This window comes from Osmerus mordax, chromosome 3, assembly GCF_038355195.1.
Source record: "Osmerus mordax isolate fOsmMor3 chromosome 3, fOsmMor3.pri, whole genome shotgun sequence".
In the NCBI taxonomy this organism is placed as follows: domain Eukaryota; kingdom Metazoa; phylum Chordata; class Actinopteri; order Osmeriformes; family Osmeridae; genus Osmerus; species Osmerus mordax.
This window is the reverse complement of record NC_090052.1, coordinates 1,576,995-1,594,419: the sequence shown is the minus strand read 5'-3', so window position 1 is coordinate 1,594,419 and position 17,425 is coordinate 1,576,995. Positions and strand designations below refer to the sequence as shown.

Sequence of the window (17,425 nt, the reverse complement as noted above, 5' to 3'; positions counted from 1 at the left end):
GTTTTTAAAACAGCAATAAAAAAAACTAATGGTTGCAGAGCAGAACATTACATGCAGCCCTTGGTAGGAAAAGTGGTGTTCTCTGTGGCAAAGTGTAAAAGTGATTTCCATGAAGGGGTTTTCTACTCTGTCAGTCTGACATCTGTCTTATTTGATGTGGTTGTTATAAATGAACCTGGCACACCTTTCAAGCCCCAACAAAGCAGTACGCCTTGCAGTTTCAGGTAGATTATGCAAATGAATAGAGTTAGGGTAAATGTAATGTAAGTTAGACGAGATAAAAAGGGTTTCTCTTAAAGACTAAAACGAGAAAAGAAAGTTTTTAATAAAGTTTGGTTACTGGTTTCTATTACTGGTTAGTATTTTCCATCTCAAATTTTCAATTTCAACTATCCCAATTGCAGTCCCTTCCTCTAACAGAATACTCTACCTGCATGACTAGGAGCTATGATCAGATAACCTACTCGAGACAAAGCCTTGCATGTTCAGGCAGAATCCAATCATTTGATGTCTCTAAATATGTCTCTGTATATATTTTAATATACAATATCTCAGAAATTCAGCTGTGCATGACTGCAGATGTGACCTGAAGATGGAGGGGGAGATGGCTGTTGGAACAGGTCCCGGTGGGAAAATCCTGATAGCCCGGTTTTACAAGTCCATTCATGTGTGTCCTATAGCCTGAAAATGTAAGACTTCAACTACCACGCCGGTAAATCCAACCTGTCACCCCACTGTTGGTTTTGCTTTAGAATTTGAAAGAAACTGAACTTAAACTGAATTTAAAAGGTAGACCTACATATTCAGAAGTGTACCTGCACGGACACAGACCATCAAACAAATGGTTTTACTTTTACTTGTCTTTTATTGATGCAGAACATTGGAATATTCCAGAACAAAGAGAATCAACCCTGACGAGTTTTTACCTCCACACCCTTTCCTTAGAGAATGCATGTGCCTCAGGTGAACTGTTGTTCGCATCCCTCTCATGTCAAGGCATTTCAGGACACCCTCTTTAGCTGACCGTCATTTCTTTAGTTTAATTGTTGTTTATCGCTGCAGGGCTTCACGCCGGCTGGATGAGCAGCGTTGGACGGCATGTCCTGTTTGATATTCATTTGTGAACTGCGTTTTCTTGTTTTTCATGGTCAAGCATTCTCAATATAAACTGTTTTAACTGATTTCAGCTGTTTGACTAAAGAGGAATAAAGCAGAGAGTATTAGCATTGTTTGGTACTTTTTTTGCCTTCAAAATCAACACATGAACCTAACGTGGGAGTCAGGTGGCTGAGCGGTGAGCGAGTTAGGCTAGTAATCTGAAGGTTGCCAGTTCGATTCCCGGCCGAGTCGAATGACGTTGTGTCCTTGGGCAAGGCACTTCACCCTACTTGCCTCGGGGGGAATGTCCCTGTACTTACTGTAAGTCGCTCTGGATAAGAGCGTCTGCTAAATGACTAAATGTGAACGTTATGTAGCCAGTGTCCAGCTTCCATCTTGTTACTCAGTCAAATAGAAGTTGGAGAGTGAGGCTCAGTAAAACATTATGGGAAAGTTACAATGTGTGAACACAACTACGCAAGCACACAGGTATGATGCATGTTGTGTGTGCAAACGTGTGTTCGCTTTGTGGGTTCTCTTGACTACAGCACAGCAACGAGTCATGTAACAGTAGCTACTTGTGTTTTATTGGCAAGCTGTAAAACAATCAGTCTATCTCGTCCTGGCCTTCCTCCATGGTCCAACCTGTTCGACCTGTACTCACCAGCCAAGCCCCTGTACTCCTAGAGCAGTGACTCAGATCTCACTTCAGACTTACAATTCCCTGGAAGCCTGACCTGTATTGGTATGGAAATTGGACGTCCAAACCATGTGCCAGTTGTACTGTAAAGGCTCCTTGTTGTATCTTAAGTGACATGCAGACTTGTAGAAATACTAGTCAATGCTGTTGTTGAATCTTTCTTTTTTTTTCTTTTCTGTTGAATAATGTCGGTTATATTTTGATCAAATTATGTTTTCATCTGTGTGGATACAAGTACACATATATATATATATATTAACATGCTCGAATGAAAACATTTGAAGAGAATCTTTCTGCGTACATGCATGCAGCACTCCTGTTCCCAAGTGTGTCAGTGGTGTGAGTTATCATTACATTTACATTTTACATTTAGTCATTTAGCAGACTCTCTTATCCAGAGCAACTTACAGTAAGTACAGGGACATTCCCCCCGAGGCAAGTAGGGTGAAGTGCCTTGCCCAAGGACACAACGTAATTTTGCATGGCCGGGAATCGAACCAACAACCTTCTGATTAATAGCCCGACTCCCTAACCACTTATCATGCTGCAGACGTGTGTCGCTAGCTGGAAGGATGGACGTTTCTGGAACAGAGCGGTGCACAGTGAGTTATGTAGAGCAGTTCCCAAGACAGGGAGATTTATGTCAGAGCAGCAGGTATGTATGGACGCCATAGAAACTAACCACGTTACTGAAACAGTAAACCAGGAGAGGGCATGGTATATCACCTATATCCTATGGGTTGTGCTCCGGTCGGTCAACCAGCACAACCCATGGGTTATTGAGCCATATACCACACCTTTTAATTGCTTTTCTACAACAGTTACATTACGTAATGGGACATTTCTTGAAACAAGTATGTAGACTAACAGTTCAGTGTTTTAGATATATTTTTATTAATCTTCACTAAGAATAAAAGTTCTTAAAACATGTTCGTTATTCAACATCAGTATAGTCACACACCACTAGTAGGCTATATGTTGAACGAACTTGTCTTGATTTTCTGAGTTTGGCTGGTACTGTTTGAGCTGCTTGGACGGTGTCGAGTACTGAAGGTTTCAGCTGGCTTGGACGGTGTCGAGTACTTAAGGTTTCAGCTGGCTTGGACGGTGTCGAGTACTTAAGGTTTCAGCTGGCTTGGACGGTGTCGAGTACTGAAGGTTTCAGCTGGCTTGGACGGTGTCGAGTACTGAAGGTTTCAGCTGGCTTGGACGGTGTCGAGTACTGAAGGTTTCAGCTGGCTTGGACGGTGTCGAGTACTGAAGGTTTCAGCCGGCTTGGACGGTGTCGAGTACTGAAGGTTTCAGCTGGCTTGGACGGTGTCGAGTACTGAAGGTTTGCTGTGGTGTCGGATGACAGCTGCTGAGCGCCACTATCATACCAGGAGTCAGGTGGCTGAGCGGTTAGGGAGTCAGACTCGTAATCTGAAGGTTACCGGTTCGATTCTGGCTGTGCAAAATGACGTTGTGACCTTGGGCAAGGCACTTCACCCTACTTGCCTCAGGGGGAATGTCCCTGTACTTACTGTAAGTCGCTCAGGATAAGAGCGTCTACTAAATACAAATACCCCTCATGGGTGTGTGTGTGCGTGTGCGTGTGCGCGTGCGTGCGCGTGTGCGTGTGTGTGTGTGAGAGAGACTGTGCCTGTGTTTCCTGTCCCCGGCTAAACTTCCCTCTACAACAATAAGACATTAGCAGTTCATGAAAGATTAACTTTCGATGTAATGAATGAAAATAGACTCTTGGCTGGTTGAAGATCAATAAATCAATTTTACTTTTATTATTTTAGATTTGTAGTAAATAGTGAAGTGAACTCTTTCGACAGCCAACAAACAAATACAACGACCTTTGTGCATACTGCCACCTTCTGTCTACATGTAGAGTCACACCTTCATTGAAAGTTGGAAGATGCACATTGCTCAGCAGAAAAGTTAGAAACAGCGTGAATACTGAAATCTCCCTTTACTCACACTAGTGATAAACCACTGCAAACAACAAGATTTACCATTTAGCAGCCTCTTAAAAAATGTATGATCCGTAAGACATATCTTATTAATCTTGCACAGTAGGCTAGTCTTAAAATCAGTACTGAGTACTATTTTTTGATTACACACACAGTATATAATTACCCTATAAATCCCAGGACTATAACAACGTAAAACTATTTGAATTTAGCAAGTAGAACAGTGCAAGTTGATCATTGCAGATTACGTAACATGGAGGAAGTCATTGTCTTCCACTGGATCCCCGACCATCGTGTTCATCCACTTCTGGATACGAGGATCTGAACCTGTGGACGAAAGGTAAACTAATAACAGTGACACAGAAAAGAACGTGGCTTCTGAGTGGAAACTCGTCCTCTGACATTCAGACACACTCACCCAATACTTCCTTAGGACTCTCCTGACTCCTCCCCTTCCCTGCCGCGTTCATCTTCATGACGGCCATCTTGCACACACTGATACGCTCCCTGCTTGTTCCGCTTCCACTGCCGGTGCTGCGGATGATCACCCCACTGGAGCTGCTGGAGATGACCCTGCAGCCACTCCCACTTCCTGTCTTACCTACCCCGGCTCCTCCGCTCACCATCCCTCCCCCTCCAACACTCATCCGTCCAGAGGTACCCATGCTCATCCTTCCTGTACTTCCTGTAGAGTTCAGCCTGCCTCCACTTCCTGCAGGACTCAGTCTCCCTACACTTCCTGCAGGACTCAGTCTCCCTGCACTTCCTGCAGTACTTAGTCTCCCTGCACTTCCTGTAGAACTCAGTCTCCCTGCACTTCCTGCAGTACTCAGCCTGCCTGCACTTCCTGCAGTACTCAGTCTCCCTCCACTTCCTGTAGAACTCAGTCTCCCTCCACTTCCTGCACTGCTTCCTGTGCTCATGCCATACACCATCCATTCTCCGCTCCCCTCCCTGTTGATGCGACCCGCTCTTCCCCTGGTGCCCTGACAATCTTCACTTTCTGCCTCAGCTCCAGCAGAGCTACTTAGCATGCCTCCACTAGCGGAACGACTTAGCATGCCTCCACTAGCGGAACTACTTAGCATGCCTCCACTAGCGGAACGACTTAGCATGCCTCCACTAGCGGAACTACTTAGCATGCCTCCACTAGCGGAACGACTTAGCATGCCTCCACTAGCGGAACTACTTAGCATGCCTCCACTAGCGGAACTACTTAGCATGCCTCCACTAGCGGAACGACTTATCCTGCCTCCACTACCTGAACTACTTAGCATGCCTCCACTGGTAGCACTACTCATTCTAGATTTCCTACTGGCTGTGCTATGCACAACTCCTCCTGTTTTTGCACTGCCCCCACGCTTAACGTGATCAGTAGTGAAGGTGACAGTTCTCTGGCCTCCTGTCCCCTCTGCCTCCACACCCAGACCGCTGGGGCTCTCAGTGTTGCTGCCGTCAGCTAAGCTTGTGATGGAAACTCTACCGTCGACACTCTGTACTTGTAACACGGGTTCCTTGTTACTAATATGACTTTGACGCTCAGATTCTGTTACTATCACAGCCCCACTCCGTGTCAGCTTACTTCCTGTGATGCTTACTAGAGCTCCGTTCTCCTGTGCAGGTGTCACAGCGCTGCTCCTGTCAGTTACAGTGACCGCATCAGCACCCTGACAGACTAGCTCAACTTTATTTTCCACCTGAGCTGTCTTTTCTGCTGCGCTTGCTTTGCCTCTGTTCTCCAAATGGTGTTGCTGTTCTTCCTTTTGTTTTCCAGACGTTTTTTCACCATGTTCTACGTTGGTCACCTGGTCACCATGTTCTACGCTGGTCACCTGGTCACCATGTTCTACGCTGGTCACTTTACCACCATGTTCTACAATGGTCACTTCACCACCATGTTCTACGCTGGTCACCTGGTCACCATGTTCTACGCTGGTCACTTTACCACCATGTTCTACAATGGTCACTTCACCACCATGTTCTACGCTGGTCACCTGGTCACCATGTTCTACGCTGGTCACTTTACCACCATGTTCTACAATGGTCACTTCACCACCATGTTCTACGCTGGTCACCTGGTCACCATGTTCTACGCTGGTCACTTTACCACCATGTTCTACAATGGTCACTTCACCACCATGTTCTACGCTGGTCACCTGGTCACCATGTTCTACAATGGTCACTTTACCACCATGTTCTACAATGGTCACCTGGTCACCATGTTCTACACTGGTCACCTGGTCACTTTGTTCTACACTGGTCACTTTACCACCATGTTCTACACTGGTCACCTGGTAACCAAGTTCTACACTAGTCACCTGGTCACCATGTTCTACACTGGTCACCTGGTCACCATGTTCTACGCTGGTCACTTCACCACCATGTTCTACACTGGTCACCTGGTCAACATGTTCTACACTGGTCACCTGGTAGCCAAGTTCTACACTGATCACCTGGTCACCATGTTCTACACTGGTCACCTGGTCATCATGTTCTACAATGGTCACCTGGTAACCATGCTCTACACCGGTCACTTCATCACCATCCTCTACACTGGTCACATGGTCTACACTGGTCACCTGGTCACCATGTTCTACACTGGTCACCTGGTCATCATGTTCTATAATGGTCACCTGGTAACCAAGTTCTACACTGGTCATCTTGTCACTTTGTTCTACACTGGTCACTTCACCACCATGTTCTACACTGGTCACCTGGTCACCATGTTCTACACTGGTCACTTCACCACCATGTTCTACACTGGTAACTTCACCACCATGTTCTACACTGGTCACCTGGTAACCAAGTTCTACACTGGTCACCTGGTCAACATGTTCTACACTGGTCACCTGGTAACCAAGTTCTACACTGATCACCTGGTCACCATGTTCTACACTAGTCATCTGGTCATCATGTTCTACAATGGTCACCTGGTCACTTTGTTCTACACTGGTCACTTTACCACCATGTTCTACAATGGTCACCTGGTCAACATGTTCTACACTGGTCACGTGTTCACTTTGTTCTACACTGGTCACTTTACCACCAAGTTCTACACTGGTCACCTGGTCACCATGTTCTGCACTGGTCATCTGGTCACCATGTTCTACACTGGTCAACTGAACAACCCTTTCTGCAACACACAGACCTCCTCGTTCAGGACTTAAGTCCTGGACATCCACATTGATGTGACTCCCTCCATCATCTCTACACGTGAACATTACTTCCTCCTTGACATCCCCGTTTCCTTCCCCTGATACGACCTGCTTGTTCTGTACATCACTGGCCACGTCAGCACTGCCTAGAACCCCAGTATCAGCACTGGCATCTGAAGGCTCAACACTCCCCCCCTTCCTCTCCACCTTCACAGTCTCCACAGAGCTCCATGGACTCACACTCCATGAACTGATGACCTCAATTACTGCTTCCCCAACCTGCAGGTGAGCATCACTATGCAGATGAGTGGGATCGTCCTGCGAGCCGTGCACTGTGTTGCTGATATGAGTCACACTACCAGCTTTGGTCTTAGGTGATAGTATGTTTATATTGACAACACTCTCAGTGCTGCATGCTTCTCTGGTCTCGACAGTGCTAGCCTGCATTGAACCTCGAGCTAAATTGATTTGTTTATCGTTCATGCGGCTGCTCTGATTATCTCTCTTCAAACTGATCGAGGGAGCTTCAAGGCAGCCATCAGTGGTTGTGGTGTGAAGCACCTTAGTCCCGTCTGTGTCCAGGCTCACCGGCTTAAGAGACACAACGTTGGGATGTTTGTGCAGCTCTCGAGTGTCCTGGTTGTCACCCACGGCCATGTGTCTGCTTCCCATGCTTGTGCTGCGGGCGTCCCTCAGAGGGACTTGGGGGACCACGCCTGGCCTGGAACGAGACGGCTCCACCATCTGCGTCTCCATCACGTGACTGCTGACGCGCTCCCTGCTGGCCTCCGCCTGTCTTTGACCTCCGAACCCGCTGGAGGTCGCCCTGCCCCTGGCCTCTGCATAAACAAGGCCGCTCGGGTCAGCCAGAACGTTGTTCATGAGGGCACCTTGGCTACTCGTTAGACAGAGATTAGGGGCTTCAGCCTTGCAGGTGAAGGTCAAGGTTCTGTTGAGGACAGTGGTGTTATTGTTTTGTCTTTGACAATTTTACATTAATTAACATCGTCAACATTTTGCATGAAAGGGAACGAAGGAAAGACGAAGAAAGGAAATACAAGTGATTCACGGAACGCCCCACCTGTCTTCCTCCCCGTTCAGGAGCCTCCTGTACTCTGCGATCTCCATCTCCAGCCTGGTCTTGATGTCCAGCAGCATCTGGTAGTCTGCAGCCTGATGTACTTGAGACAGACGCATGTGCTGCAGCTCCCCCTCTAAGGAGCCTAAGAACTGCTGCAAGCGCCCGAGCAACAGGCCGAACCGCTCGTCCACTTCGGCCACATTTGCCTCCAAAGACTGGTTCTGTCCAGCAGGGGAAGGTGAAGGACCAAACAGCCGTTACAGAAACAGCTCAGTGTCCGACCGACGCTGTCTTGGTGTTCCATACTTTTAGACTGATATGTGTCTGTGCGTTTAACACGATATTGGCAACCTTCAGATTACTAGCCCGATTCCCTAACCGCTCAGCCACCTGATTTGTTGTTCGAGAGTACCTTTGTTGACCTTGCTGTTTCTCTGTAAATGCACCTAAGTGGTCCTAATTTTGTTGGGTGCAGAGCTATACAATGACAATAAAGTCCCTCCCTCTTGTGGAAGATAGGTGAAGTAGGGTTGTGTACCTGGGCCTGCTGCTTGTGGAGGGTGACCTCCAGGGCCTGCCTGGCTCTCTTCAGCTCCCTCCGCTCTACCAGGCCCTCCTCGGAGCCCGCTGGACAGACACTCGCTTGGTGTCTCAACAGTTCTGCCTGTGGAACCCGGACGGAACAGACCACGGCCCGAGGTTACGGACACAGTCAGACAGGTTTCAATACACACACACATATCTATTTTGGAATTGATGGTGGTGAAGATAACAACATCTCAGACGTTCTCACCTGTCTGTGGAACCAGGTTTCAGCCTCCGCCTGGTTCTTCTGGACCAGTGCCAGACATGTGGTGTGGAGATGATCCAGTTCCTGTGTGAGGTCTGCTGAAGGAGCACAGTCCATCTCAACAGCAATGGGTTTAGACACCCACGACAGAACCTCCTGCACCACCTGGAGGAACATGGACACGCAGTAAGCACTCTCTTACTCAGGCAGGAGAACCCTGTCTACTGTATAACACCAGCAGTACTGGTAATACGTTCTGGTTCATCCTTTGGATTGTGTGATGATTTGTTACCGGAACAACTGAAACTGATCGTTTGGACTTTTTAAATGGGTTTTCACAGAGCGTGTTCCAGAGTGACCTCACCTCTTCGTGGTCGGTCTTGAGGAGATCCAGATCTTCGGCACGTTGGTCAAGCTGGAGATGCAGGTGTCTGTTCAAGAACAGAAGCTCCCCCTGGAGCCTCTGCAGGAAGTCCAACTCCGAAGACACAACCACCCAGCGCCTGTGCTCCTCCTCATATCTACACCACACAGGACAGCATGACGCTACTGTGTGTGCGAGTGTGTAGAGAGTGTACGTGTGTGTGTGAGATAGAAGGTGTGTGTTTGTATGTTTAAAAGTAGAGCACGTTTGAGTCGCAACGTGTTCACCTGTAATGTAAAGCGTCTAATGACCAAACAGAACTAACTTGGTGTTGTAGTTATGGGCCTCTCGTTCCGTATTGACTGTCTGCAGTTTGAGCTGGCTGTGAAAGATGTGCTGCTCACTGATCTGGGAGTGGAGATTAGGGAGACAGAAAGATCCAATTACTCATACGTTCTGAACTATTGTCAGACATGTTTATAACCTTGTCAGTGATGCAGTGAATGTAGGCACTGACGTGTGAGTCGAGTGACATTTAAAGATCACACAGATGCAGGCACAGACTTGCCCGACCTACATTCACCTAAACCCTATCCCTCTTTAACTTTCAACAGTTATATGCCCCTGAACCAGATCACCTGGTCTGTAAGGCATGAAGCCAGGATAAACGACATTAACATGCCTGTTTCTTCAGGTCTTCCACTGCCTTCAGGTGGGTGTCCAGGTCTCGGAAGTCTGCAGGGTAGCTGTTCTCCAGATGATCTCTGATCTGCAGGGTCAGCTGATGATTGGCTGCTTCCAGAGTGTTGACCTGATTGAATTTGATTTTTTTTAAATTGTCCATTAGTGTTGTATGAGAAGAGTTCCGTGATAAACATTTTCACAAAGCGTCAACTTCAACCTTTCAACTATTTGTGTTGCATGCCGTGTGAAAGTGTGTTGAATGTGATGAATTTCTCACAACATAATAAGAGTATCAAAGAGTGAAGTCGACCTTTGAAACCAGCGTGTTCAGATGAAAACACAGGTAAGCACCTGGGGCCCCTGCAGCTTTCACAATAGGGATCTACAATCTACAGGGATTCTGCAATATATTTGATGTGTCAGCAGATAGGATGTTCCACCAGATCAAGTAAACTCTACACTACACAGCAGACAGTATACAACATTTATTTTTCCCACCAACATAAAACACCAAGATATATACACGTGAGCAGCACATCTTTCAGACGGGAGTCAGTTGGCTGAGCGGTGAGGGAGTCGGGCTAGTAATCCGAAGGTTGCCAGTTCGATTCCCGGTCATGCCAACTGACGTTGTGTCCTTGGGCAAAGCACTTCACCCTACTTGCCTCGGGGGAATGTCCCTGTATTTACTGTAAGTCGCTCTGGATAAGAGCGTCTGCTAAATGACTAAATGTAAACGTAAATATATCCTAATAAAAATAAATCTAATCTCTTCCCCACATGGAATTTACAGTAAAGAATAAATACCATGATACCACAACTTTTTCAAACGTAGGCCTAGTTTTAAATATAAACCTATTACTAAATTATTCTTCAAAAAAAAAGTAACATTTTAGATTTGTAACATTTATGTGTGGTATTAGAGCTACTGTAAAAAAATAAAAATACAATACGTTTAAAAAACACTGAGATGTTTAAGTTTGCTCACCTTATCCATATAGGATGCCAGACGTTCATTCAGGTCCTGCAAGGTCACCTTCCCATCTACTGGCATGACTGAGAAAGCGTGGTCCCTCAAAAGAGGATTTGGTGGGTATTCCATTGAGACCTGGGTGCCATAAGCATGAGGATATCTCCCTCTTTTGGAAGACTGACCCCTTCTTCTATCTTCAGCTGTTAGGAAACCTCCGACACGCAACATCTGCCATTGTGCCATGTCACCTGCAGACCGATGCTAGCAAGCTGTCAACTCCCTAACATTCCAGTAGAGACATTTGTGAAGAGTGGCTTGAGTTTTGCTTTTCTAAAACGTTATAAAGCAGGTGCAGACAAGTTGAAACTCAGCCCACAGACATGAACTGTATTATTTGGGAAAACGTCTTAAGAGTGGAGGGCTTATGGTGTAGCTATACTGTGTCGATGTGGCTAGAGGCAAAATAAGGCTGCTTCAAAAGGTCATACCAAACACAAGCATACGTTTGTTCACTTTAGTGGAGTGACATTTAAATATCACACAGAAACAGTTTCAGACTTGCCTGACCTATACAGGCCTGAACAGGTATTTAACTTTCAACTGTTGTTAATCCCCTTTTGGATGTGTTCCGACCCAGATGATCTTCAGAACTTGTCTCTGAGCGGTAAAGAAAAGATGAACCACGTTAACATGTCTGTTTCTGTGGTTCTTAGGCTACACAGTGTTCAAGTGTGGTTGTATCCATTCCACATTAAGGGTTAGGGACGTTTCCTTTTTTATTTGGGAAAACGTTTAGAGGATGGGTACCAGGAGGGTACTACTGTACAGAGGAGGCACTCCAAAGGTATTTTCCAATTTGTATGTTTTACCATTTCAAATTACGTTCATGTAATTGAATCTTCATACAACAGCTTTCATTTACCTCATAGAAAATGTGTTTTAAATCAGAATCAGAATTCGGTTTATTCGCCATGTATGTTATACAAACACGGAATTTACTGTGGCAGGGAGGTGCAAAACACTAAACATATACAGATCTTAAATTAAGTAAAAGTACAAAAGTTTAACTATTTCTAAGAACTAAACAATCTAAGAATACAACAATTTAAATATACAATAAAATATATATAAAAATAAGAATAGAATGAGCAGCGTGAATGGTTAACATAGTGCAATCGGATATTGAGATAAAGTGGCTTATGCATACTGAATTGCCATTATATGGACTTATAATATGGATGGAAAGAAACTGTTCTAATGGCATGAGGTTTTGGTCCCGATGGACCGCAGCCTTCTGCCAGAGGGGAGTAGCTGGAACAGGGAGTGACCAGGGTGGGAGGGGTCGGCCACAATTTTCCTCGCACGCCTCAGGGTCCTCGAGGTGTGCAAGTCCTCGAGGGTAGGCAGATTGCAGCCGATCACCTTCTCAGCAGTGCGGATGATACGCTGCAGTCTGCTCTTGTCCTTGGCAGTGGCAGCAGCGTACCAGATGGTGATGGAAGAGGTGAGGATGGACTCAATGATGGCTGAAGTGTAGAAGTGCACCATCATTGTCTTTGGCAGGTTGAATTTCTTCAGCTGCCGTAGAAAGTACATCCTTTGTTGTACTTTCTTGGTGAGGGAGCTGATGTTCAGTTCCCACTTGAGGTCCTGGGAGAAGATAGTGCCCAGGAAGCGGAAGGACTCCACAGTGTTGACTGGGGAGTCGCACAGGGTGATGGGGATGAGTGGGGCTGTATTCTTCCTGAAGTCCACAACCATCTCCACTGTCTTAAGAGCATTGAGCTCCAAGTTGTTCTGGCTACACCAGGTCACCAGGTTGTCAGCTTCCCACCTATAGTCAGACTCATCCCCGTCAGAGATGAGCCCAATGAGGGTGGTGTCGTCCGCAAACTTCAGAAGTTTGACAGACGGATGACTAGAGGTGCAGCTGTTGGTGTACAGGGAGAAGAGCAGAGGGGAAAGGACGTAAAGACAGTTACATTGAACAATCCAAACCAAAGGAATATTTCATTTGTAAACGTTTCGAAATCAAGGATGTTGAGACTTGGGTAAAACTGAATTGGTAGGCCCTATGTAATTTTGAATCATCAATCATTCACACCAGAACAAACTAGACCAAAGAGGAATTCTTCAATATCTAGAAGTTACATTTGGAAATGTAGATGGCATGCAGGGCACGGCCAACTCACCACACAACTGTTTCAAACAAACTCGAGTCAATTATAATTACTAAAAAAATATGCATATAATCCAATATGCATTATTGGATTATTTTTGTGAAATGATTTTTTTGAAATGATTTTTTCAAGCTTTCAAAACTATTTTTTCTAAAGTAAAAATAAATAAATATCTAAACTTTTTTCCCCACATACACAGTGAAAGGAGAGTACAGAGGAGGAGTGGGGAGATGAGAACAGAGAAGCCTTTTTTTTCTAAACGTTTTTAGAAAGTATTTTTTCAACCATTGAAAACTTCACATAAAAAATTGCCTGGCTTTAACATTTAGGAAGTATAAAATACAGATATGTGTGTAAATAATTTAAGGAGTGAAAGTAAAAAGTTGTCAGAAAAATGTATAGTGAAGTAAAGTAGCCTACTGACACCAGAAGAATATACTTAAGTACAGTAACAAAGGAGTTGTAATTCGTTACTTCCCATCTCTAGCACCCTGTATTAAAAAATGTTTGTGCTGTTGTTTCTTAAAGCTATTTTGCTCCTGTTTCTGTAAAATTGCTAAACTACTGACTTCCGGATATACTGAAATGCCATTTCGTATGTAAGTTTTCAGTAGTATGAATGCGTGTACACGTGAACATTTCACATGTGAATGCTTTTCATATGTCTATGCGAGCATTTCACATATGTGGATGTGAGTTTTCAGTAGTTTGGATGTGTGTGAACGTTTCATGTGAATGTGTATGTGTTTCATGTGTTTCAGTAAAGACAAGTTGAATTGTTTCCTAAATGGCCCCTAATAATCTCTGGCAAGGTCCCTACGGTTTCACATGGATTTCTGTTCAAATTAGCAGAGACCTTTAAAAGTAGCTAAAGTAAAATAAATGTCCATTCAGTCGTAGTTAAAAATAGGTTTTCCAGGTTGAGAAAAGGGTGCTCATATAAAAAACACGTTCGGTTTAGCGCCAGTGTAAATACAACAAATCGGTTATGATGTTACGGTAACAGCAAAAAAAAAAAAATGTTCTCAGCTACTTCATAATGACGTAATCTTTCCGGTAAAGTTTGAGAAATTTGTAGGTGCGGCGCGCGTCACTATCGAAGCCGAACCAGGGAGGAGCTATAAAAGGTTGTTTTCCTCTCTGCGAGCTTCGCAATCTCCATTTTGTGAAACCCTTTCCAGCTCCACCAAGAGCCCCGTAAACCGGAGGATCCAAAAAGACTATTATACACTTCAAATTTGCAGACCAGTTGCTCGCTAACCCGTTATTGTCCGAAAGGAAAGCAAATCTTATCGTATGTCCGCTATCCAGAACCTCCAAACTTTCGGTAAGCATTTAAAAAAACAACAACTAGCCTAGCTTTCCAGCTAGCGAGTGTTTGCTAGCTAAGTTGCTAGCGCACACAAGAGGTGGGGGATGGGCAGGAGGTAGCCGGCTAAAGTTACGTTTTTAACGATCTCCCGTTTCATTAATCTGCCCGAGCTAGCACTAAACTAAGTATCGATGTTTCAGTCCATCCAGCCGTAACGACACTTACTATATTTAAAAAATGTACATCACATTTTAAACCGATTTGCTGTTAGTCGAAGGTAAGGTTTTCTCCAAGAAAAAGCTAGAGCTAGCTTAGCCGACGTCGTTAGCCAACTTGCCTAGGACTAGAGCCAAGTGTTCGTTACGAAACCTGGCACGGCTAGCCCGTCTTCATCGTCATTTCGACATCAGCCTGTCTTGGAGACTCGTTTTCTATACGTTTGAGCGATATTCCTGATTTGGTAAAATAGCCAGACTACCAAAAACGCAGTCAACAAGCTAGCTTTAGCTAACGTCGAATAACCACGTCGATCAATGGCTTATGGCCACAGATTCAGAAGGCCGTCAAGTCAGTGGCCTTGGCTCATAAATGTATCCCTGCATCGCAAAAGGAAAGTGCGAAAGTAAATTGAGTACTGTAATCCCTCCAGTAATATGAGTCGTCTTGTCACATCTAGGTAGTAGAGTTCCGATTGTAGTCTATTTTAGCTACGGACGTTCTCAGCGTGAGCTAGGCTAGCTAACTAGCAATCAACAACAGGAACACAATCATCGACGTTAAACAAGGCCAGTCGAGACCGGTTGTTCACGAGGTGTAGGCCCCGCTCTCCAGCCAGGACAGACTTCGACTAGCTAGCTTCTCGTATTTGGTCATCAAGCTGGTTGCTTCCGCTTATTTGTATAGCAGGACAATTATAAGTGCTTCAAATAATACATAAATGGCATCAATTCCAGACCTCTAAACGTATTAAATACCATTTACAAAGCGTTAAATAAATAAAAAATGGGAACAGGAGTGTTGAACGAGAGCAGTGTAAGAAATTAAACGGAAACCGAAACGTCTTAAGCCTTGATTGTAGCGAGTTGCCGCAGACCTGCTAGCGAAATTGTCCACAACATCTTTATTAACTAACTTTGGCGGTTACATTCAAGTTCATTAAAATCTGACGTCAATTAACCGTTTCCTTGTCGCGCAGACCCCTTTGCTGATGCAACCAAGGGTGATGACAGGCTCCCTGCCGGGACTGAGGACTACATCCACATAAGAATCCAGCAGCGCAACGGCAGGAAGACTCTGACCACGGTCCAGGGCATAGCCGCGGACTATGACAAGAAGAAACTAGTCAAGACCTTCAAGAAGGTACGTCGCTATGATAACATGGTCGATTTCGGAGGGTTTCAGAACCTGATCAGATGTGTTGCTGGTTATCAGTTTAAGGAAGTTTTTGGTGGTTATGTGTTATATTGAAGGATAAGTTTGTGATTGTGTTTTTGTCTGTTAGAAATTCGCCTGCAATGGGACAGTGATTGAGCACCCAGAGTATGGTGAAGTGATTCAGCTGCAGGGAGACCAGCGCAAAAATATTTGCCAGTTCCTGACTGAGGTAGGTTTCTTTTTTTTTTTTTTTTTTTTACGGCTGAACGCGGTCGTCTGTGCTGTTGTCAAACACCCCGTGTTTGTAAACACTGCGGCTACCACAGCAGTGACTGCTGACTGGGGTGGATTGGCCTTTTGTCTGACTCCCTCCCTCCCCCCTCCAGATCGGCCTGGCCAAAGAGGAGCAGCTCAAGGTCCACGGGTTCTAGAGGCGTCCAGTGCCCCCCCTCCTCCCCCCCGTCCTCACCCCTCAGACGGCAAAGCTGGCCCGTGCTCCATCCTGCCCTGCGACCCGCAGCGGTGCCTCAAGCCATCCATCATGACCACCTCTAATCTGAGACTCTTTACTAGCAGTTTACCTCCCCTCTGCCAGGGGGCAGTCCTGTACAAACTTGGACTCACAGCTCCACTAATGATGCGCGATGAGTGGTGATTTTATTTTACCCCCCCTCCTCCCCCCCCACCCACCCCTCTTGGTAATTTTTCCTTTTTAGTTCTTGTGCCACACAAAGGGTGCAAGTTTCATGTAACTCTTTTTGTTTTGTACAACACGTTTCAATAAAATAAGTTGCCACTTGTGGAACCTTGTTGTCATGGAAGGGCTGTGTTTGTGGCTGGCAGACGAGGGTTTGGGCGGTGTCGAGACCTCTGCAGGTCCAGGACGGTGTCGAGACCTCTGCAGGTCCAGGACGGTTGTTGAAGTCGGCCAACGATGTTAATCCACCTCCACCTCTCCACCAGCTTGTGCATCTTCCCTAACCATTTTTATTAACTTTATGCACATTTTATTTTTAAATGCTGTAATATTTTCATTTTTTTTTCTTTAACCTGAAAAAGACCAACGTATCTAATGTGGTTGCACAGCTATCAGGAGGCTGGTGTTATGAAGCAATGTGGGATGCCAGTGTTGCTAAAAGCCATTTGAGAGTTGATGCTGTGCTCTCATATCTCACATGGAGAATGGAGGGGAGAGTCCTGTTTTGCAAATTCCACCTTTTATTCAATAAATATTTGCAATTGAAATCGTCTCGTGTCTTGAGTATAAGGAACCGCTACAGGCGGAACACAGGAGCGGGTTCTTTAGCTGGACGTTCTGCAGACTTACCTGTGTGTCAGGGAACCCAACGATGTGTTCACACCTGCCATATTTTTTTACATGTATATTTTATGGCGTTTGTGCTTTATTGAGGACAGGGACTGTAGGGGACACTGCTGACCAGGCAGGGGACATGACGTTCTGACCTGTTGATCCTGAGTCCCTCCACCCAGCTGTAACTGATCTTGGGCTGCCCCTGTTGACGGTGACCATGCCAGCTAGTCCATCTGTGTAAGATGATCCTCTACGTTTCTGATCATGCTGTTCATTCCTGACGCAGTCACACCAGAGGTCATCCCCGAGTCGTAAGAGGTTCAGAGGCTGCGGCGGGCCATGTCACACCAGAGGTCATCCCCGAGTCGTAAGAGGTTGAGGCTGCAGCGGGCCTGTCACACCAGAGGTCATCCCCGAATCGTAAGAGGTTGAGGCTGCAGC

The 17,425-nt window shown here is 45.6% G+C and overlaps 1 protein-coding gene and 2 long non-coding RNA genes across 4 annotated transcripts; 2 read left to right on the top strand and 1 right to left on the bottom strand.

Moving 5' to 3' along the window:
• Positions 1-3,546: 3,546 nt before the first annotated feature.
• LOC136939739 (uncharacterized) lies at positions 3,547-4,301 on the bottom strand. The gene is made up of 2 exons (XR_010875973.1): positions 4,178-4,301; positions 3,547-4,086 (listed from the first exon to the last, which is right to left on the bottom strand). It is a non-coding gene; the product is annotated as an uncharacterized lncRNA (long non-coding RNA).
• Positions 3,969-10,053, top strand: LOC136939707 (uncharacterized). Of its 2 annotated transcripts, none has more exons than XR_010875941.1 (4): positions 3,969-4,099; positions 8,511-8,706; positions 8,805-8,971; positions 9,127-10,053. It is a non-coding gene; the product is annotated as an uncharacterized lncRNA (long non-coding RNA). The 2 variants fall into 2 exon arrangements; XR_010875947.1 differs by lacking the exon at positions 3,969-4,099 and adding an exon at positions 4,402-4,416.
• A 4,090-nt stretch (positions 10,054-14,143) lies between these two features.
• On the top strand, positions 14,144-16,917 carry LOC136939610 (eukaryotic translation initiation factor 1b-like). Its single transcript, XM_067232200.1, has 4 exons — positions 14,144-14,313; positions 15,494-15,657; positions 15,800-15,901; positions 16,059-16,917. Exons 1-4 carry the CDS (start codon positions 14,283-14,285, stop codon positions 16,101-16,103), a joined length of 342 nt encoding a protein of 113 aa, XP_067088301.1. The 5' UTR covers positions 14,144-14,282; the 3' UTR covers positions 16,104-16,917.
• The last annotated feature ends 508 nt before the right edge of the window (positions 16,918-17,425 follow it).